Raw genomic sequence first — 22,751 nt, 5'->3', positions numbered from 1 at the left:
TTTACAACTTTTTTTTAGTATCTACACACTATAAAGAAAGCTAGAAATTTTTACCTTAGGGTAGGATATGTGATATACCCTTAGGCAGGTCTAATTTTATACCTTAGGTAGTAGAAAATTGTATTAATAACAATAACATGTCATATAACAATTTTCTACCTTGAAGGATAGAAAATTATACATATCTAAGGGTATATCATATATCTTACCCTAACGTACAAATCATACCCTTTTTATGTGTGCGTATATAATATTATTCTACTGTGCTTCTAGATACCAAATATTACGGAACTGTAGAAATATTTAATCGACTAATTTGCGATAATTACTGGACAAACCAAAACGCACAAGGTCTGCGCAGAAGCCTGAATTTTCCATCTGGTACACTTGCAATAGGATGGGGAAATGAGTAAGTTTCGAAAAACTTTTTTATGAATGACGTTACTTGTACCGTTGGAGAATTAAGTCTTAAAATTGCAACCATAAAACATACCATAATTCCAACAAAAGGGGCAGCGGTTACTTGCTTGGCACCAAATTTATTGAATTTAAAACCTTTTAACTAAATACTTTGGAAATAGTAAACACTTTGGAAATAGTAAAAACTTACTCTGGAAATAGTAAAAACGAGGGAATAGTCTTTTTTGATGACACTCCAGTGTGCGCTGATGGATAGAATTTTTAGGCAGCACAGGTAATTTGTAACCATCTATATGGGGTAGAATTCAAAATACCTGTCCCTATACCTGTTTACGACTACCAAATAAATGTTGGGCAGTAATCAGCTCTTCTTTTTTTGACATCAGCTATTTGTAACGGACAAGAGAGTTTGTTGGCACAATGCCAGTTAAGAGTTTTTAAATCATGCTCAACACACTTTGCAAGTGTTCAGTGAGCTCGATGTTCACTGTTTAAACTAATGGATATTGTAAAAAAAGTAAAAGTTGTCGGCTCAATTGTTGAAGTTTAACAATCAGTGGAAGTAGCAATTAGTGAACTCAACGCAGAGTGTCGAAATTGGAATTACAGTATTCCGAACCCAGTTTATTCAGAGTTTTGTAAAGTTCGAGCTTTTATGAACGACATTAAACATTTCGCTAAATCAGGAACGAAAAATAACATTATTTTGTACATTGACATTAACCACTTTGGACTTCTTAGCTACACGTTTCTCAGAGGAAACTTTAAAAAAATTAAAAATGGTATTGATAAAATAGGTCAAACTTTCTCAATCGAGTTAGAAGAATACTTCGGCAAACTTGCTCAATTTGATGAGCAGACTTCAAAATCAGATAAGGAAAATGCAATTAAAATTTGGTTTGACTTAAAATCTCGATGCAAAAGTGAGCCCCTAAAACTTTCAAATCAATTAAGATCTATAATCAAATTTGCATTACATGTTTCAGCAAGTGATATGGTATCAAAAGTTGCCGTTCTTGCTCTACGTATTGTGGGAGCCCTTAATAAAATGGTTGACTGGAAGTGAAGCATCGGCAGTTAACATAAAAGAGGTTTCAAGTGAGGTGGCAAAACAAGCAGTGCTTATTAAACAAGTAGAATACCTTTACAATATTTACAGTAGAATACCAAAAATTTGGGGGATTATGCCCCCAACACTAAGGTGGCTGCTTCAGCATTGATTTCATTGTATTAAAAGTAGCAACGCAAGAAGTGACAATTATGGAAAGCTTATCTAAATATGTAAGAGCAACGATTGCTAAAGATGCAACAAGCAAACTTTCAATTTCGATGAAAGGTTCGTCTAGTAATCAGCTACATAAACTCCTTACTGAGTATAAAGCCCTATATCTTATTAGATATTATAAATTTATAATTATTAAAAATGCATGTGACTACTTGACATACATGAATCATGTCGTCGAAAAGCCTATGTGTACAGATTTGCTTAAAAATCCGAGTGGTGATCCAGAAATTTTGATCAACACTGTTCCGACTCCTATGTGTTAATGTCGAAACTGTTTAACCAAAAAAGGTGATTTTTTGATCCCAGCAACAATGACTGGTGAAAACAATTGATCTTTCAACTTTATGCGATGCAGATGCAAAGTTTACAAAAGGGTTTGCATATTCAAATATTCCAAATAAAGATAGGCTTGTGGAAAACAAATGGATTTCAGAATATGAGCATGTTAAGAATTCACTTGTTAAGAAACACACAAGTTAATATCTCTATAAATAAAATGGCGACCGTCGTGCATAAAGATAACTGAATTAGTAATGACATTTTTAAAGATATTCTAGTGTGTACGTTAATTAATTTTTAAAATCCAATTATAATATTTAAATTGAGTATTTTTGAAAAAATGTCTTGGAAAAATGGTATGGTTCATTAGGTTTGTCAGTTGTCTGATTTCATTATATTATTAAGTTGTAAAAAAAGTAAGCTATGTACATGTTAAAATTTTACTGAGCTGTCTTGTTTATATAAAACATTGAAAAGTACTGAGCTCAGAACACTTAACAATATTAAAGTTAATAATATTTCTTCTGAAGCTACTATATACAAACGGAAAATCATTGAAAAATCCTTACAATAATTTCAAGACCTTTTAAAAATATAACATTGACTGATCTCATACTGCAATCAAGTGAAGCAATCAAGTGAAATAAACAATGAATATAAATTATTTCTAAAGCATTCTTAAAATAGTATTTTAATCAGTAAAAGCGTTTCCGCTTTTTTTGTTCGGATTCTACTGTCCTCTCATGAAACTATATAACCTAATTCTAGTAAAATTACCACTCACTGCGGTTTGCCTCACTTAATTCTAGTATTTTACTATCGATTCCATTTTTTTTTTGGATTTTCATAATGCCCCTTTTAATCAAATTGAAAAAAAAAAAACATTTTCAATGTACTATAAACTATTCTCACAGCTAAGAATGTCACATTATTACAAAGATGTGTCTCTTTCTCTTTGTACAAATTATAATGTATCATGTGGTGTTCCTCAAGACTTTTAAGAATTATTATTATTTTCTCTTTATATAAATAATTTATCTTTTACCTCAAACTTATAAAAATTTAATTGTGTAAAAATTAGCGTATAGACGTTCAAAGAAACTTATTTAAAATGGTTATTTAATATAACAAAGCTATATCTTATAACTTGTTAAATTTTACAAAATATTAAAGCTATATTTTATAACTTACATTTTAGACTTTAACGCACATTTTGTTTGTTTACACGACCTGTTACCATATAGGTTGACATGAATTTTTGCTAACATGCATTGAACTTATGAAGTTCATATTAATGTGCATGTCAAGCACCAAAAGAATACAAATTGCAGGCATTTTTACACCTAGTAGTGAGTAACCATGATGAATTAAACTTTATGTTTAAAAATAATGTTAAGAAAAGTCAGCTTGAAGTTAAGTTGCCTATGAAGTAAAAATAATTTTTTTTTTAATTGTAGCTTTAAATTGTACCTTTAAAAGTATATTTGGTTGCTTAAACTGCAATAATCACTGAACTCCTTTCTCTTTTAAGGCCTATTTAAATTTAATTTAATAATGGTTTAGACAAAATGTCGCAAAAGAAGTCAAAAGCTTAGTGCAAATTCTTTCTTTTACATTGTCATAAAACTAGGCACTGTGTCATAATGCATCTGACGTTGAGTACTTTTAAAAGTTTATATAATGAAAGCAAATTAAGATGGATCGCAATAGCTTCAAGTGTCTCGTTATTTATTTAATTATTATTTATTTAATTATATTGTTATTTAGTTCAAGTAAAAAAAAAAAATTGTTTTAAATTTTATCAATAAAAAAAATGCATATTACTTTTGTTGTTGTTGTTTTAATTTGCCGTTAAAAATATTTACAATTTTCATATTTTTAAAGCATATAAATCGTCGTGGCGTCGTGGCGTCGTGGCAGGAAAATAAAAATACATTACATACTCAAGGTTCATTTTATTGAAAATTTTAACTGTAAATTGAATATTAAAGTTTGGTCACCTGCTATCTGTTAGAGGTCAGTATTTTCTTATTTGTTTGATGTTTATGAGCAGAAATTAAAGGAAAATGTACATTAATAAGAGTTCCTTGACATTACATTAAGGTCAATCTTTTATTTATTTTTATTTTCTACATTAAAAATGAAGAAACATGTTTAATTAATAAAGCATTTTATATCCTTTTAATAGATGAGAAAAGCTGCTTACTTGTCACCGACAAAATTGGCCAGAGTTGAAGTTTATCTACGAGAGACATCACTCACGCAAAAGGAGATTGCTAAAAATGTTGGAATAAGTCAGAAATCGGTATTGAGAATAAAGAAGAAGATGCAGACTGGTGAAAAATTACGCGGCAACCGTGTTGGCAATTGTGGCAGAAACATGAATTTTACAATCTACCGAAACATGCGGCAAAGTAATGCCGCATGTTCCGGTTGATTATAAAATTCATTAGCGCTAAAACCAAAGTTTTCTCGACTGACTTCCCAAAGTTCATGGGGAAAAAAAGTCAAACGAAATATAGTCTACAAAACATATTGCAAGGCGGATTTTTCACAACTTCCTGGTCAACAATTTTACTATGAAAACAAAGATAAACCTGTGGATGATTAATTTAAATATATTTGACGAAAAAAATTTGCATCCAATTCCTTGTGCGGCAACCAATATGTAGCTATGGTATGCAGTTCTTTTGTTTTGTCACTAAGAATACCTTGACTGCCGATCTCTACATCAAAGAATGCTTTCAAAAAAGACTTTTGCTATTTATGAAAAAACACATTTAAAGACAGATGTCTCCTTTGGCCAGGTCTCGCTGCTTTTTACTATTCTAAAAAAGTTCTACAGTAGTGCAAAGATAATAATGTGAAAATTATTTCTTAAGATGCAAATCCTCCTGATCGTCCTGAAGAGCGCAAGATTGAAGATGTTTAGACAATAGTTAAAGGAATTTTTCGTAAGGCAGGTGGAGTCACAAAAAAATCAAAAGGACTTTTGATTTTTTTGTAATTTTACCTTAATTTCCAGATTTTTTGTTTTTTTACCTTAATGGTGGCATTAATCCAAAAAAAGTGGATTAATGCCACCATTAAGGTAAAAAAAGAAAAAATCTGCGAAATGATAGCATTAAGTCGCTATAAAATTCGCTCTCTTGCCAAACAGCCCATCAAGCCCCTTAAAATTAAGTAGAAACCCTATTTGATGTAAGCACATTTAACGTAAAAAAAATAGAAATAAAAAACATTTATGGTTTTAGAGAAATCTCAATTTAAAATTGACCGGATTTTTTTGTGTCGACCCGATACAATAGTTTTTGAGGCTCTGAAAAAGGTGTATTTGCAAAAACTATTTTACCCCAGTTTTCCCTATGTTTTTGAAAAACATAACACGTAATTAAGAAATCGTAATATTGATCGAAGATCAAATGATCGTCAGATAGTCTTGTTCGAAGCAACAAATTCTAACTTTTTTTGCAGAAAAACGAAAGAACGCGCTAGATAAAGAAAAAGAACAATACTTGCTTTGAAAAGTTTAAACATACATTTGATTGCAGCTATATTGGCAATGTTTCACCAGTGGGCTCCATCCAGAAATCGTTTAGAGGACTTGGTCGTCGTAAAAGACAATGCTCCTTGTCACACTCGTGACAAGGAGCATTGTCACGAGTGTTAGAAAGAGTGTTCAAAAATTCACCAATTCAGTTGTTACGAAATCATACAGTTTTATATTAAACCCGATGGAAACAATCTGGCCCTAAATTAATAGTAACGTTTAAAATTTGATTCGTATTTTACCTGTATTAGCAGGGCCTCTGAGAGCCGTCACGTTGCCTGGGACAGCAACCCTGATTGTCGCCCTCATTTATTCAAATTTCCCTATATTATAGATAAATGACCTTTTTTTTTTGGTGCCTTTTTTTTATTTGGCGCCCCTTGGATATCTGTCGCCTAGAACAACGAATGCAATATTTAGGTAGTTACTGCGAAAAAATTCAATAATGGGAGATGATTGTGCACATGCTGTACAACATACGACTACGCATTACTTAGCGTTTTTAAAATATGAAAGACGTCCAAGTTGGTGTTTAACTGAATATTGCAATCATTTCTAATGACATTGTTGAAATTTAACTAAACTTTATATTTTTTTTGGAAATAAATTATTTATATTTCATTTATCATTTATCTGAATACGTCCAAACACCTGCTTAGATTTTTCCAGTTACCGCCACACTGTAAAATGCTTTTTTAATATTTTATTATTTATTGAAAATCCACCTAATTAGCCAGCTTAGCTAGAGGCAGATCCAACTAAGGCTAAAATTAAATAGTAAATTAAGCTACAAAATCAAAAATACAATGAACTTTGATGTGAGTATCTTTAATATAAACTATTCTTACCATTAACTATCATGTTCTCAATTACATCTTACGCTTTCTTATTTACAACTCTCGTGTTTTTAACTACATTTTACGTTTCTTAATTACAAATTTCGTGTTTTCAATTAAGTCTTGCAATTCTTAATTACAACTTTCGTGTCCTCAATTAAACCTAACGTTTCTTCATTACAACTTTCGTGTTCTCGATTACATTTTGGAAAGGTGTAGTTAAATCACTAACCTAGGTTGGTGACTTAATCAGTTTTAGGAACTTGGATTAAAAAATAATAGAAAAAAAGCAAAAACAAATAAAAAAAAACGTTATACATTAGACGTAAGATACAAATAAAGTATATAAATAAATATATTACTTGTATTAACTAAGATATTTTTAAGGATTTATTATTTATCTATTTTTAAACACTGTTTTGATCAACAACAACAAAAATGTTATATATCAGATATTAAAAATTCCTTTAAAAAACAGTTCAAACAAATAAAAGAATGCGATAAATACTAAATAGTAAGATGACAATTATATTTACATAAGTAAAACATAAAATTAAAACTTAAATTTAAGTTCATTTTCATCTTTGTTAGTATTTCGAAGGGAATATATATTCCAAAGCAAAAATTGCAAAACACCAATTATAATTGGAACAAACACCATTATATAGAAAATTGCTTCGGACAATGACTTCTCAACTGAAAAAAAAAAATTAAGGAACTTAACAATCGTTACATGTAGCATATTTACAAAGAGGATAAACTACTATTTGAGGGTTTAGTGTTACACAACAACTAAAAAACGCACTTTTTCTAAAAGGTGGATATATAGATTTTTTTTTAATTCATTAAACCTTTCATTTATCTTTAAACAATAAGCAATGAGTTAAAAACAACATGAGTTAAAAACAACGACCCTTACAAAATGATACTATAGTAGCCTATGCACTTTCATTGGTTTATAAAAATTTTGTTAGTAAATTAATAATTTTACTAATATATAATTTAATGTTGTTGTTAACACTTTTTGACATTAAAGAGTTAAATTAATGGTTAAATAAATATTTTTTTCCTTCAAACTTTTAAAATAAAATCAGCAACAAATAAATAACATATTTTATTTATGTAAAGTGACATGAATATTAATAGAAACAATTCAATAGTTAGACAGTTTTTGTGAGACAAATTCGGTTTGCTAAAAAAATTGCACGTGTGAAACAAAAATAATAAGATGTAAAACATTAATAACTAAAATTAAGAGTGCAAAAAAAAAAAAAGAGTTTCAAATTGTAAAAAAGGAAAAGGGGAGGGGGGCAATAATTAGGAGAGAGCACAGTGGTTAGAGTTATTAGATGAGGAAAAGAAAGAGAGGTAAAGAATGGGAGATACAAACACTTATTAATTAGCATTGATTGGGAAGATGATTATTAGATTAGTGCATTGCCGAGATGGTTGTCATTGACGAGATGGAGGTTGTCATTATTCTTTTTATATTTTTTTAAAGATTTAATTCTTGTAACTCATTTATTTAGCTCATGTTTATATTTGTAAGTTATTTAATCTTGCAAATTTTAATACAAATGTTCCTGTAGAAAAATATATACACATATTTTCTATATTCATGTTTTATAGCAGTTGGAGGGTTATTATTGTTGTTGGGAATGGATGCGTGCGTGCGTGCGCGCGCGCGCGTGTGTGTGTGTGTGTGTGTGTGTGTGTGTGTGTGTGTGTGTGTGTGTGTGTGTGTGTGTGTGTGTGTGTGTGTGTGTGTGTGCATGTGTATTTAAGAATTTTTGCTCCCAAACTTTTTTAACCCAAAATAATCCCAAACTTTTTTAACCCAAAAAGTTTGGGATTATTAATGTTTTAATATTTTAAGGAAATAAAAACTAAAAAATAACATAAAAAGACATAGCATAACATCTTTCTTTCCTGTGTGACTCATATCAATATCATTATCAACATAAATATTTTTAAGGTTTCAGGTATATTTTATGCTTTTTTTTAAACATTTTATGTTTAAAAAGGTACTGATAAATAGTTTGTTATTCTTATAAAAACAAAATAAGTCAATTTAAATCTCCATGGTTACTTTCCATGACAGCATCTTAACAAAATAGAAGAAAAACTTTACTCAAAGTAAACAAGATTAGGTTTGATGGTTAAAAGGGTAAATAATTCTTTATTTAAAACCCTCTAAATTCACTAATTTCATACAAGTTTTACTTGTGAATCGTGCTTTTTTATTTAACAAAAAAAAAAAAAACTAATATTGCCGCCAACAAAAACACTGGCTTCAATTTTTTATACATTTGTTGCATTATTATTGAGAGCAGTGAAGTAATATATTATCTATATAAGTAATTAAAACAGACGTTACTTACTAGTGTCAGTCATTGTATCATTCTAAAAAAAATAAAAAATAAAACTTTATTTTTAAGATATTGAGTTAAAAAATTAACTTGAGAAACCAAGAGAAAAAGTTACCTTATATCCAGCTTTATTTAACAAAAATAGTATAATTACAGGTGCAAGAGATTGTGCTGGCTTAGTTACAAGCGCATTTAAACCAAAAATCATTGATGACAGAGGGCGACTTTAAAAAAAATATATTACTAACACTTGTTATTATAGAAAATTATAAGTATCAATTTTATCTTGAGCAAAAAATGTATAATTAAAATATATTTTCAAAACCATAGGTACACTTTGGAAACTTTAAACTAAATCAATCTGATATTGTTTAGTTAATTTTTTTTTAAAATTCTAAACAATATCAGATCTACCCTAATGTTGCTCATAATTATTATTGTTTAATTCTGCCGAGCTGCAGAACTGTAAATGAATAAACTTATATAAGAACAACTTAAAAAAACAACTAAACTAAAAAACTAATTGATAAATCTTACCTCCTGTTATAACAAATTTGATCATGATCAATTATATCAGATACTGAGAGATTAAACAAAGAAAATGTTGCACTAACAATTGTGCTAAAGGTAAAAAAAAAAAAAAATTTTGTCATATTTTAGTAGCTGTAATTATAAATATATATGTTGATGTATGATGATATATTAGCGTAATAAATGTTGTAATATACACGTTGGATGTCAATGACTATAATATGTGACAATATACAATGGCCTTATATAGAGAGAACTAGATTGTTGAGACCTTGTCTCAACAATCTAGTTCTCTGCTTAAAAGTTGAAGTCAACTCTAAAGTGAATTATAATAAAGAAGTTAGAATCTCCTTCGCCAAACATTAAAAGTGAATCATCTCAACTGATTTATGATGACGAAACAGCTTCCTTTACTTTTGGTTTATCAATTTGATTTATTACAGTACATGTATATCTTTTAGATGAAGTTTTTTTCTGTTTAATTATACTTTATTTTTATTATTACCCATATTTAATAAATCTATAAACATATAAAGAATAAATGTAGTTCTTTGTATTACTGAGATAGATAAAAAATATAGGAAGAAATCACTATAGCATCTGTGTTAACATTAACACATCATAAACAACGTTACTTCTTTCTTTTTAAATGTCATCATTAAAATTAAAACTATAACTTGTAAATAACAGAATGCCGTAAGACAAAGTAGACAAAGTGAAAAATGCATTTTGCAGTTTAAACTAAATATTTTGTGTCAAAAAATGGGCAAACAAAATTTTAAACCTATGAAATTTGTATTGGTAATGTCTGCAAAAATAGCCAAAATTTTAGAAAAATTTTGTTACCATATATTTATTTATAAATAACTTCTGATAAAATATCTGACGTGTCTCCACTTAAGCAACTCATCTTTATCACTTACACAATCCATATTTATCAATTACACATCCATGTTTATCACTTCCACAATCCTTGTTTATCACTTACACAATCCATGTTTATCACTTACACAATCCCTGTTTATCACTTACACAATCCATGTTTATCACTTACACAATCCATGTTTATCACTTACACAATCCATATTTATCACTTACACAATCCATGTTTATCACTAACATAATCCATGTTTATCACTTAGACAATCCATGTTTAGCTGCATTCACACATCCTCTTTAACATCAAAGTAACGAATCAAAATTGAATACATTGTAATGCCCTTGTGATTTGATTTCCTGAGTTTCACAAAAGTTCATGCTTTCAATTATTGTTTCACATTTCGTATGCATATTTTCTACGCGCACAAGCAAATCTTTGATTATAAATTCCTAATAACTGTTTTGAATAGTTCTAAAAGTATGGTTGTTTTTTATTGTGTGGGATGCAATTGTTCCTTCTTGTGTGATGCAATTGTTCCTTCTTGTGGGATGCAATTGTTCCTTCTTGTGAGATGCAATTGTTCCTTTTTGTGGGATGCAATTGTTCCTTCTTAAATGGTTATATTTTTTAATTTTGACCAAAGCAATGACTCTTCATCAACTTTGTGATTTTGTTTGAAAATATAAAAGCATCCAAAGCCATTTTGTGTTTAATAGACAATGATCATCAATTGCAGACCGTCCATGACTGCAAATGTCAAGTTGGCTTTGACAAGTATTACATTTAAGTATCACAATTTTCTTTAAATTATTGTTAAATGTGTTTAATCTTCGTTTTGTATAATTTATTTTATAAATTTGATGTACCTTTAAATTGTTATATGATAAACCTTTAACTACTTTTTTGTGAAAACTATTTTATTATAATAAACCACAAAGCATTATTATTTATCAAAAAACTAAAAACCATGTATTGTTATTAATTACTAACAATCAGAGGAAAAAGTGATTTACAAAGTGAGAAAATTTGCATTAAACCTATGCATTTTTATTGTTGAAGTTAAAAAGTATTTTGAATCATTTTTTTCTATATTCTAATTGCAATTAAAGAAACTTCAAAGAATTTTTATGTTTATGGAAATTTAATTCATTTAGTTATGTATGTTTTGTATATTATAGTTAAGTTTACAGGAACTCATTTAGTTTCTTTATAATAGTTAAGTAAATTCATTTAGTAAATAACTTTATATATAAATAATAATTTATATATAAAGCTAATAAATAAAAATTTTTTACTTTATTTACTTCAATTCTGCATACACATACACAAACCTGTACAAATTCTAAACATGCAAAACTACCCTCAAGCGCTCACTGCACAGGCCAAACACATACGTGTGGTCACCTTAAATGTAAAACTATTATTAAAAAGCTTATATTGTTTATATTATTAGTTACTTCATAAAAATGAAAATGAGTGCAAGAAGCTGAAAATGTGGATGTCCTAATAAGATTGGTGCAGCAGCATTCCTTCTATCCAGCTGTTGCCTTCATTGTTACCCTAATAAAATTCAATGACGTGGAACATTTTTACAGTGTAGATTTTTTGTTTAAATGTACTTTTATTTTAGTTTTATAACATACCTATACCCCTGTGACTAATTATGTTAGTGACTACAAATAGTAGTACTATGATTCCACCAATAAATTTTCATGGGTCACGACATTAAATGCTTTTTTCATTATTTTACAAAATTTAATAACTGCTATAATAAATTACTGTTTTTTGAACTGCTATCATAAATCATTTAAGGTAATAAGTTTTTTAAATAGCATGACTAAATTATAATGTTTCTTGAATCGCTAGCATTACTATATTTTTTGAATTGCAACCATAAATTACAATGCTTCTTAAATTGCTTTCATAAATTATTATGTATTTTTAAAAGTCAAAGAACCAATGTAGAAAAAGTAGTTTATAATAAGTAGTAAAAAATAAAAAAGTTTATGTAGAAAAAAATGTATTTATATTAAAAAAAAAATTAATGTGGAAAAACGTTAAGAAAAGTAATTTCACCTGTCAAGTATCATAAAAGCTGCAACTAACCATGGAGAGGTGTACCCAAACATGAAAAAGAAACCACCAATCAAAATCTGTGTTTTGAAAATAGTATGTTTTAAATGCTGACTCTAATTAGCTAGTAATATAATGATATAATGATTATCTTTATATCTTAAAGAAAACAAGTTACCTTGAATAGAAATGACAGTTTTATGATAAAATATGATCCATACTTTAAGATCAATGGTGAAAACATTAGGACTGCAACCTTTAAATAAAATTTTTATACTTAGATAAGGGTGAAGGAAAAGGTAAGGTAAGGATTTACATAAAGATGTAAATAGACTATTTAGTTTAAAGTTATTTAGTGTAATTAAAATGGAATTTTTCAGAGGAAGTTGTTAACAATAAAGTAAAAATACGTCAACATTGGTTACTGCCTGGGTAGCATAATTATTTATGGGTAAACATCATTTGATAAGTTTAAAATTCATTTCATTCATTTTTGAGCCTAAAATTATTATTTGTAATTAACAATTTAACCATATTAACAATGTGTGAAAGAAGATTTAGAAGATCTTTTTGTTAAAAATTTTACAATTACGATTCTTTATCACCATCAGAATATCCGAAAACATTGTGTACAACGCTCTGGAAGATGTTTTAGTTTCAGTTTTAGAAACCCACAACTTATTCCTTGTGTTATGCACAATGCTTTCCTTTTCCTTAATCAGAACTCCTCTAACTTGCTTATTAGTTCGCTGCTCAGAAAAAAATCTTTCAAAACCTGGAGGATAGAAAACATAATTTTTTTGAACCTATTTAAAGTTTCAGTTAAGCAAATTATATTTAAAATGTCATAGTTTCTTTATAAAAAGATTTTGTTCAAATATTTAAAAATAGTGTTCATCAATTTGTAAGCTAGTTGTTGTAATTTCTTCTTTAAACTTTACTTTAAAATAAATGCAATAAAAAAAAATAATTTTAATTTACATATATGTGAAAAAAAAACAACTCTAAATAAATAATATTATTGAATAAAAAGTTTTTATTGACAGTATATAAGTATAACTTTTATATAAAATATCCTTTTAGTACCTGGGTACCTGTGGGGTACCTGTGTACCTGCCAATTTGTTGAAAGGGTACTCAAGCAGGCATTTTTACAATTTTTGATAGCCTTAAATGTAAATCAACATTTATAACGTAAAACTTTGATGATCAGTATTAAGCTGTCCTTATGAAAACAGTACAAGAAAAAACAATTATTAGCAAAGAGATGAACATTGGAGGACAATCATAAAAAAATCCTAGACAACCTTAGTGAGTCGAGATCTAATAAGTGACTGGGACCCTGGCTAAAAATGAGACTTTTTTCAAACTCGGCCTCGACTAAACTATAAGATTTAGCAGGGGTTGATAGCCGGGGCTAGAAAAAAATTTCTAATACTTTATATATTACAAATTTATGCTTACATTTACTACTTATTAAATACTGGCATATATTTATATATTTTCAAACTCTAATTTACTTCCAATAAGATTACAAGCAACCACTATTAAGTTATGAGTTACTTTAAAATAGAGAATAAGTAAAAATACTAAGAAATGGTGAACTGAAAACTTAAAAAGTTGTAGGTTGTATATATAAGAAAATCATGAAGAAAGCTGATAGTTATTTTTGATAGGTATTTTTAATAGGTATTTTTGATGAGCAGGGAAAAAAACTGGATTAATAAAAGTTTTTATAGCATTAAGGGACAGATACAGTAAAAGGATGCAACTTGTTGATTAAGAAACAAGCAAGAATGAGTTTTGGCTTATTGTAATAGAGATGATAGCTTGTTTGAGCATTGACCATAATCGTATTTGTAGAAAAAACAAAGAAATGCAAGCTTACAACAATGGAAGAGTGGCTCAAGCTTGGCAGATAAAGCAGGTCTATTTTATTATTATTATTTATGTTAACTCACCTCCCCAAGGCTGAAAACGCCACTACAGACAAGGAGGCTACTTAATTGTGGTTACAACCCTCTCTCAACTATGTAAGTCTAAAACACAAACCTTGACAACCAAGGCCACTGCGCAGAGAAACAAGTTGAGTGCAATACTACCATGGTGTAATACTGGACATGGTGGGGATCGAAATTGGTACCTCTTGCTTATGATGCAAGCACTCTATTACTACACCATGACAGGATTATATTTACAATGTGCTTTTAGACTTTACTGAGAGTAAGAGGGTTGTTATTCATCAATATAGGAATACTAACATTATTACAATATTTTTTTGCAGTAAATAATTCTGGACTTAAAATTGCAGATTTTAAGTCCAGAATTTAAATCCATAAGCCACAGCAAGCCTTAGGCTGTTACAGAAGAGAGATCAGTTTATAATCCAGCTTGTTCTAAGCAATCAAAAAGTGAAGATTTTTTGTCAAGACAAGAGTATAAAGTTGAGTCGTCAACAAATAGAGCCACTTTAGATGCTAAACTTTCATGAAGATTGATATTGTAGATAAGAAACAATACAGGAGCAAAGATTTAAGAGTACTACAAGATACCTTGTGGTACCCTTGAAGTTAGTTGAAATGAAGAAGAGTGTAGGCCTTCAAGAATAACTTGATTACTGCAGTTAGTAAGAAATAAATAAATAATCTCAAAACCTTTATATAAAAAAAACTAATAACAGAGTAAAAACTAATCAGTGAGGTCAAAGTGTTTTCTAGAGTTTTGAAAAATTGGAACTACTGATTTAGCACTTTTTAAAAACTAAATATTATTAAATATTTTATAATTAATAAGATTAAAGGTTAGATTTAATTTTTTTTTTCCTTCTTTCTTTTTTTTAAACATCTTCGCTTCAAACAAGGTTGCAAGCGACCACTAATTTGAGTTGGAAGTTACTGGAAGAGAAAAGATGAAGATTGTAGAGCAAGATATTGATTGACAGACGACTTGAAAGAATTGCAAATTATATGAATCAGGAAAGCAAAATAAAGGAAGCAAACTCCAATGAGCTGATGTTCGAGGAAAAAAACTAGAGGAATAAGATTTTTTGGAGCACTTAGGAACAATCACAGAAAAAGGATGAGACTTAATTGCATGGTGAGTAACACGAGAATGAATTTAAGAAGATGGCACAAGAGACGCTATCTCTTTAGAACAGTGGCCATTATAGTATCTGTAGAAAAGAGAAAGAGAAGCAACATTATGCAATGTGATAATGGTTGGAGATTGGCTGCAAGAGCAGGTCCAACTATGTTTACAATGCGTCTTTACACCATGACTAAAAGAGAAAGGGCACCATTAGAAAATCCGCCCCAGATATGGCAACAGTATTCCATACAAGGCCGGATTTGAGATTTATAGAGATAGAGAATAGAATCTGAAGTAAAAAAGTGTTGAGCTCGATAAAGTGATGCAACCTTAGCAGATGGTAATTTTGCAACAGATTTGATATAAGGTTTCCAAGAAAGATCAGAAGTAAGAGTTAATTCTAGAAGATGAAGGATAGATGACTCATTGAGTACATTACAGTTCAAAAATATAGGAAAATCTAAATTATTGTGATTATGATTGGCTGAAAAAAAATGAGTTTTATCTGAATTAAAGTTCACCAGCCACTGTGAGCCCCATGTTGTAGCAGAAGTGAGATCCTTTTCAAGCTCAAATGCCCCCTCCAAGCAATTAGAGAGTGTTGGCTTCTTATCATGACAAGAATACATGGTAGTATCATCAGCAAACAATGTCACCTTAGATGTGAGAATATCTGGAAGATCGTTAATGTAAATTTAAAAGAGTATAAAGCCGAGGATAGAACCTTGAGGAACCCCTAAAGTTACAGTATAATAAGAAGAGTGCTTTCCATCGAGGACAACTTTTATACTACGATTGGAAAAGAAGGATTCAATAATCTTAAAAATGTTACCAGATACACCATAAGAAGAAAGCTTATGACCAGTATGCCAAACTTTATCAAAAGCTTTAGAAATGTCAAGAGCAATGGCCTTAACCTCTCCACCTTTACCTAATGCACAGTAAAACCTATCGGTTATTACTGTTAGCAAATCAGCTGTAGAACGAGAAGATCAAAATCCATATTGATGATCAGAAAGAAAGTTATTAGATTCAAGATAAGAGATTAAGTGTTTGCTAATTAAAGATTCAAAAATCTTGCTTATGATAAGAAGAAGACTAATGGGACAGTAGTTAGACGAATCAGATCGCTCTCTAGAATTTTTGAAAATAGGGATAACAGATGCCGCTTTCCAGCAGGCTGGAAAACAAGACTCTGATAAGAACACTTCTGCAAGACTACAACAGGTATGTTGTAGTCTTGCAGAAGTGTTCTTGCAGAAGTGTTCTTGGACGACAAGCTGTAGAAAAGTCTAAGTAGGAAATCACTTTAGATACAGAAGCTGGAGTAATACAAATGTTAACCAATGGATCAACCTGTTTGTTGGCTATATCAGGTAGAACGCAACTAGTGGAATCAAGAGACGATATTGATGAAAAGATGAAGCAAACAATTCAGCTTTGTCTTTAGGTGAGGTGACAAAGTCTGAACCATACAAGAGAGGTGGAATTACAGATTTGCACTTATTATTGGTACTATTAAAGATTTTCCAGAAGACATGAGAGCCTAATTTTTGTGATGAAATAGGAGATTTCATGACCTGAGAATAGCGGGTTTTTGTGTTTTTTAGTGGGTTTTAACAAAATTTAGCGTGTTTTAACAAAACCTTTTTACAATCGTTTCTAGCAGTAATAAACAGACGCCTGTTTTCTGGAGAATTGTTTTGCTGATAGGTATGGAAGTAACAGTTTCGATTGGCAATTGAAGCAGCACAGTGTGAGGAAAACCATGGAGAAGAAGTGAAGAAGTTAATGACATTGTTGAAGACTAACCAAAAGTCTCTAGAACCAAACATCTGATATAAGAGAATAACAGAGCTTAACATCAGATGGGACCTTTTTACATTGGTTTCTTGGAATAATAAAAGGACATTTGTTCTTAAGAGAGATGTTCTTGTAAAAAAGATGAAATAAATGATCAATAAAGCAACTGCTCAAGATGTTGAAAAATATGGAGTAGAATGAGGTTTGACTTAAAATTGAAGAGTAGGAATAAAAGCTTCCAAACTTTTATTCTAGAAAGAATAAAAGCTTCTGAGATGCGCTTTATGCATACATATTATGGACACAAACATATATGTTTGCTATCTATTTAGATGCTGGCATACAATGCTCTTTCATATTTATATAAACTTTAGTATTTATATAGTGTAGTATTTGCTGAAAGAGAAGATGATGATGAGGATGATGATGATGATGATGATGATGATGAAGATGATGATGATGATGATGATGATGATGATGATGATGATGATGATCATATGGATATTGGGTATAGCAACGCAAAATTTGCATTACCGAACATTTTTGTTCGCTAATGCAACCTGACGCGGCCTATGTTCGTTTTTGTAACAATTTTGTTCGTTATTGCAACTTGTTGTTCGTTATTGCAACTCCGGGAACGTTGTTTTTTAAGAATTTATTTGATCGTAATCCGGCAATAAATTTGTTGAATCGCCATTAAATACTAAATAAAATACTATATACATACATAAAATATTTTATACATATATATATATATATATATATATATATATATATATATATATATATATATATTTATATATATATATATATATGTATATATATATGTATATATATATATATATATATATATATATATATATATATATATATATATATATATATATATATATATATATATATTTAAATAATTTTAAAATATATTCTACAAGTAGAGTGCTCAATGTTCTTAAATGAACAGAACAATTATAAATTAGTAGAAAATCACTTAACAAAAATTTATCTCATTTAACACTGTGTTTCATAAATGAAGATTCATCATAAATTCATCATTTCTGATGAGTCTTTATTGATGATACACAGTGGTTAATTTTATAATCACTTAACAAAAATTTATCAATGAGATAAATTTTTGTTAAGCGATTTTCTACTAATTTATAATTGCTCTGTTCTTTTAAGAACATTGAGCACTCTACTTATACTCTAAATATAAAGTTGTTGTTTTTCACTTTTTCTGTTTTCTGTTTAAAACAAAACAAAAATTCAAACTTGTCTAATAATTCTTTCAAGGTAGTTCAAGTGATATCGAAGACTTGGATACATTTGTTACAGCAGGTATACGATTTATTCATATTTGTATATAATTTTTGATACACGTATTTGTGTATATTATATGTTATAAATTATATACATATATGTTAAAAATTATATATATTTTATAAATTTTGATACACATATTTGTATACAATTTTTGACGTGTAAATATATGAGAAATAAAAGTGTTGTTCAATAAATATAGTCTTAATAAGGCATTAAGCTTGAACTCATAAAATTGGCAGTCAAAATAAAGCCAAAAAGTAAAGATTTTACTAAATGATGACTTAATAATAGATTTTTTATTTTTGGATCAGAATTTTTATGTTCGATAGATTCACAGGTGTAAGGTTGCAATACAATCTAATAACTTGCATGAAATTCTTTTTAAATTTCAAGTCTAGATGTGAGAGAAAGATCCCCGATACAGTCTACCTTATTTTGTGGTAATACTTTTTTTATAACTGTTTGTAATAAAATAAGGATATAATTAAATGTTTATAGGATTGAATCTGTTTTCAAAGAAATGTATGATTGAAATAGCACTTCTCAGTTGCTATAATCTATTTATTCTGGTCAAGTAAGTATCTTACTTAAATTTATAATTCACAGATACATTTTTATATAATATACTATTGAGTCGGGATAGCTCAGTTGTATAGTGTGCTGCTATTATTGTGATGGATAGCCTGTTGCAGCAGGATTGCAGATTCAAATCCCACCTTTGCCAGTTACTATTTAATTATGAAGGGAGTTTGTTTTGAACAAATTTGAAGGTCCCTAGAGTTCATTAAATACTGTGTTCTTAAAAATATATTTTAGCATTTGTTTATTTATTGGGAGTTGTTTAAACATCAGTTTGGAAACAAAATGACGTGTAATATTTTAATATAAATAAAATCTTTTGCAATATTTTATTTTTGAGTATTCAATTTTCAATACTTGAAGTCAAATAGTTTTTTTTTTAAATCGACTTTTAGTCAAAGTAGATAAAACTTACTAAATGCTAAATCCTTAAATAGTATTTTTGTATTTGATGTTCAGTTATACAGTTACAGACATAACTGGTTTATTGTTGGTGGATAAGATAAAAGTTTGTATCACATAAAAATATAGGAATTTACACTCTATTATTCCATTTGCTTTTTTTTTATTTTTATTTTTTCTTGATTATTTAACATGTTTTTGCATTTCCGTTTATTTATTCAGAAAATTTTTGTAACAGAGATCTCCTTAGCCTAATGACAGAAGATCAATTGCATGATCTTTTTAAAGCTTTTGTTTTAGCTTTTAATAGTTCGAAGGTAATCATAATCTAAAATATTATTCATATATTTATTTCTAATTATTTCATCTTAAAATCATCTATTTGGATAATATTCAACTTTCCAGTATTATTTTTGTTTTTTAAGTAATGATCTTTTTAGGAGAGTGACTATGTATTTAAAATTCTAGTGCCTGAATCTATTGTATTTATATTTGCTAAAGCTAGTAATGTGTCAAGAATAAAGGTAATCTAAAAGCTTTTGTTTTTCAATTTTTTATTCTAGTAATTAATTACTTAAATTATTAAATATGACTTATTTATATAATTAAATATTACTAATTTGTATAATTATATAAATAAGGGATTTTTTTAAATAACTTTTATTAATATCATAACTATTTTTTATAATATTTTTGCGCATTCTCGATTTAGGCTGAAGTAGCTCTCTGTACTTTTATTTCTGAAAGGCAATACAAACTTTTATATTTTTATTTTATTTTTCTTTCAACTAATTTACCATTATTATTTATTACTACACATTTTTTTTTTTTTTTTTAAGAGATAAAAAGCGTTTCTGTAGCTCACCAGAATCAACTTGTAAAACTGGTAAGACTGTAAGACTGGTATTCAATCAATACATATATTTTATTTAATGTTTATAGCAACAAGGTATAGAAATAAGTTATTTTTTATTGTTATAAAACAACCCTTAAAAACCCAACCCTTAAAAACCCCTTAAAAACCCAACCCAACCCTTAAAAATAAAAAAAAATAAAGTTGGCAAAAAATTGCAGACCTTGATATGTTTTAGGTCATCATCAGGTCAGCAAAAACATTTATTGACAAGTTCCATCATAAAAAGTAGAAACCTAAACCGTTCGGAAATATTTGGCAACCTCAAACGCTAAGTTCGGCAGTTAGGTTTGCATTGTCAAATGCCGACCCTAATTCCGAGGGCTGTAAAGCAATACTTTCAAAATTTAAAAAAATGTAAAAGAATTGAAATATATTTAGCTTTAATGTAATAAGAATAACGTTTTTATATTTTTTTTTTATCTTTTAGATGTAGATTTTTCAGTATCAATTTATTCAGAAAATCAATTATTAAATGTGAGAATTTTAAAGTCAAATTTATTAAAGAATTCAATAAAATAGTTTTAGATATTAAATAATAAATTTTAAAATGTGTGTTCTTTAAATTTGAAAAATAAATGTTTATTATATATATATATATATATATATATATATATATATATATATATATTTTTTTTTTTTTCAGAAATCCTTTAAAGATATTAGCAAATCAAATTCATCTATAAGTACTAAGGGTTTAAAAACAGATCCGACTATAATCATTGATGTACCACTTGGATGTTCAGCAAGTGTGAGTTGGGTGTTTATATATATATATATATATATATATATATATATATATATATATATATATATATATATATATACAATAATTTTTTATATTTTATTTATATTTTCAATATCGAAACCAATGTAGAAGATTGAAAAAGCTAAACTGACTTAGCCGATAGAATTAGTGGCAGAAATGGTTACGTTAACGTTCTTGATGTTTGCAGAAAATGTTGTATTCAATTTATTTTAATTTTAGAAATACATTATTATTAATAAAACCTATAAAATATTAAATTTCGTTTTTATAATTGAAATAAAACTTGATATTTAAATTTCTGATAAAATATTTCGACATGGTTACATCATAGAAATATAGCTTACAATATACTATTAGAAAAAAAATAAAAAATACTGAAACCTTTAGAAAATAATAAAATAATCAAACAAATAAATACTGAAACATTTAGAGAAATTAAATTTGGGCTCCTCATATTAGGTACAACATATTTTCCTTAAGTTGGTGAAAATGAATGTAAAATAATTTTGTTTAGTTTTTTTTTTTTTTGTTATTCACCTCCTCAAGGCCATGAAGGCCAGTACAGATGAGGAGGCTACTCAATAGTGGGTATAACCCTCTCTCAACTCTATAACTCCGAAACACGAACCTCGACGAACAAGGCCGCTGCGCGGAGAAACAAGTTGAGCGCGGTACTACCAGGGACGTCTCGCTTCTGAAGCGAGCACTTTACCACTACACCACTATCGCATACATTAACTACAGTTGATACATTAACTACAAAAAGTGCTTCAGTATAAATACAAGGTAAAATGCAAAATTAAATTGCGGACCATTATTCTGAAGGTATTTCATGTTGCAATAGCTTTTTAGTCATGTTTATTGCTTTTATCAATAAACAGGAACTATAAACATGACTACGCTGCTCCAACCAAAACCCTCAGTCGATGTATTTACATTTACCTGCATGCTCTCTCTAATAGTCAGTAAATGCATTTAATAACATACATTACTAATATATTCATATTAATTTAATTTAAATTAATAAAATAATCATGGTCCTTAAAATATGATATTTTGGTTTGCACAAAAGTTCGCATTTCACTAGTGTGTACTTTGCATTTTGCCGATTTCCTTATATTCGACAAATATTAAAGAGATAAAGGGAAGCACTTGCACCCTTGATCCGTAAGCACCTTTGATCCTAAAGCGTTATCTCCATTCCTGCAAAACCTTTTAAAGAGGGCTGATAGCCAGCGTCGAATAATTATTTTACAAGGGAAACCTTACTTGCCTAAGTTGCAAATAGAAGTTTATTATTATTAATGATTTAGATAATACTAAAATTAGTATTATGTTATTCTATTTGTCATTATAGAAATTGTGTTTCTGAATTTTCAAATAAAAATAAAATGCAAATCCTGAAAATGATTATTTTTAAAAAGATAATATTTTTCAGTTTCTTGATTTTAATTCGGGGCGGGATTTATCATTCACTAACAAAGGCAGAGGCTGATCTTGCCTTTTTTTTATGTTTGAAATAACTTTTAGACATGGTGTAAACTCCAAACATTTTTATGGTTATACTTACACTAAATAACGATGCTTTGCAAATACTAAAATAAAAATAAATATTATACCCAAATAAATTTAGCCCCCCTACCCCATTTGTGAGGG

General features: G+C 28.6%; 1 protein-coding gene and 1 long non-coding RNA gene across 2 annotated transcripts in view; one reads left to right on the top strand and one right to left on the bottom strand.

The window, feature by feature from the left end:
* Window positions 1-6,732: 6,732 nt before the first annotated feature.
* The window catches only part of LOC105845573 (transmembrane protein 180), a 95,997-nt gene continuing 79,978 nt past the window's right edge, over window positions 6,733-22,751 (bottom strand). Inside the window, exons 12-17 of the mRNA XM_065807738.1 lie at window positions 12,402-12,479; window positions 12,227-12,303; window positions 9,277-9,360; window positions 8,855-8,963; window positions 8,752-8,773; window positions 6,733-7,066 (exon numbers count right to left, since the gene is read on the bottom strand). Coding sequence (XP_065663810.1) covers window positions 6,924-7,066; window positions 8,752-8,773; window positions 8,855-8,963; window positions 9,277-9,360; window positions 12,227-12,303; window positions 12,402-12,479 — 513 coding nt within the window. The 3' untranslated portion in view covers window positions 6,733-6,923. The remainder of the gene's footprint in view (window positions 7,067-8,751; window positions 8,774-8,854; window positions 8,964-9,276; window positions 9,361-12,226; window positions 12,304-12,401; window positions 12,480-22,751) is intronic.
* LOC136085895 (uncharacterized) lies at window positions 18,268-21,089 on the top strand. The gene is made up of 4 exons (XR_010641248.1): window positions 18,268-18,872; window positions 20,253-20,299; window positions 20,757-20,803; window positions 20,973-21,089. It is a non-coding gene; the product is annotated as an uncharacterized LOC136085895 (long non-coding RNA).

Source organism: Hydra vulgaris, chromosome 10 (genome assembly GCF_038396675.1).
Source record: "Hydra vulgaris chromosome 10, alternate assembly HydraT2T_AEP".
Lineage (NCBI taxonomy): Eukaryota > Metazoa > Cnidaria > Hydrozoa > Anthoathecata > Hydridae > Hydra > Hydra vulgaris.
Note: the sequence above shows the minus strand (reverse complement) of the source record. Positions and strands in the feature narration are given on the sequence as shown.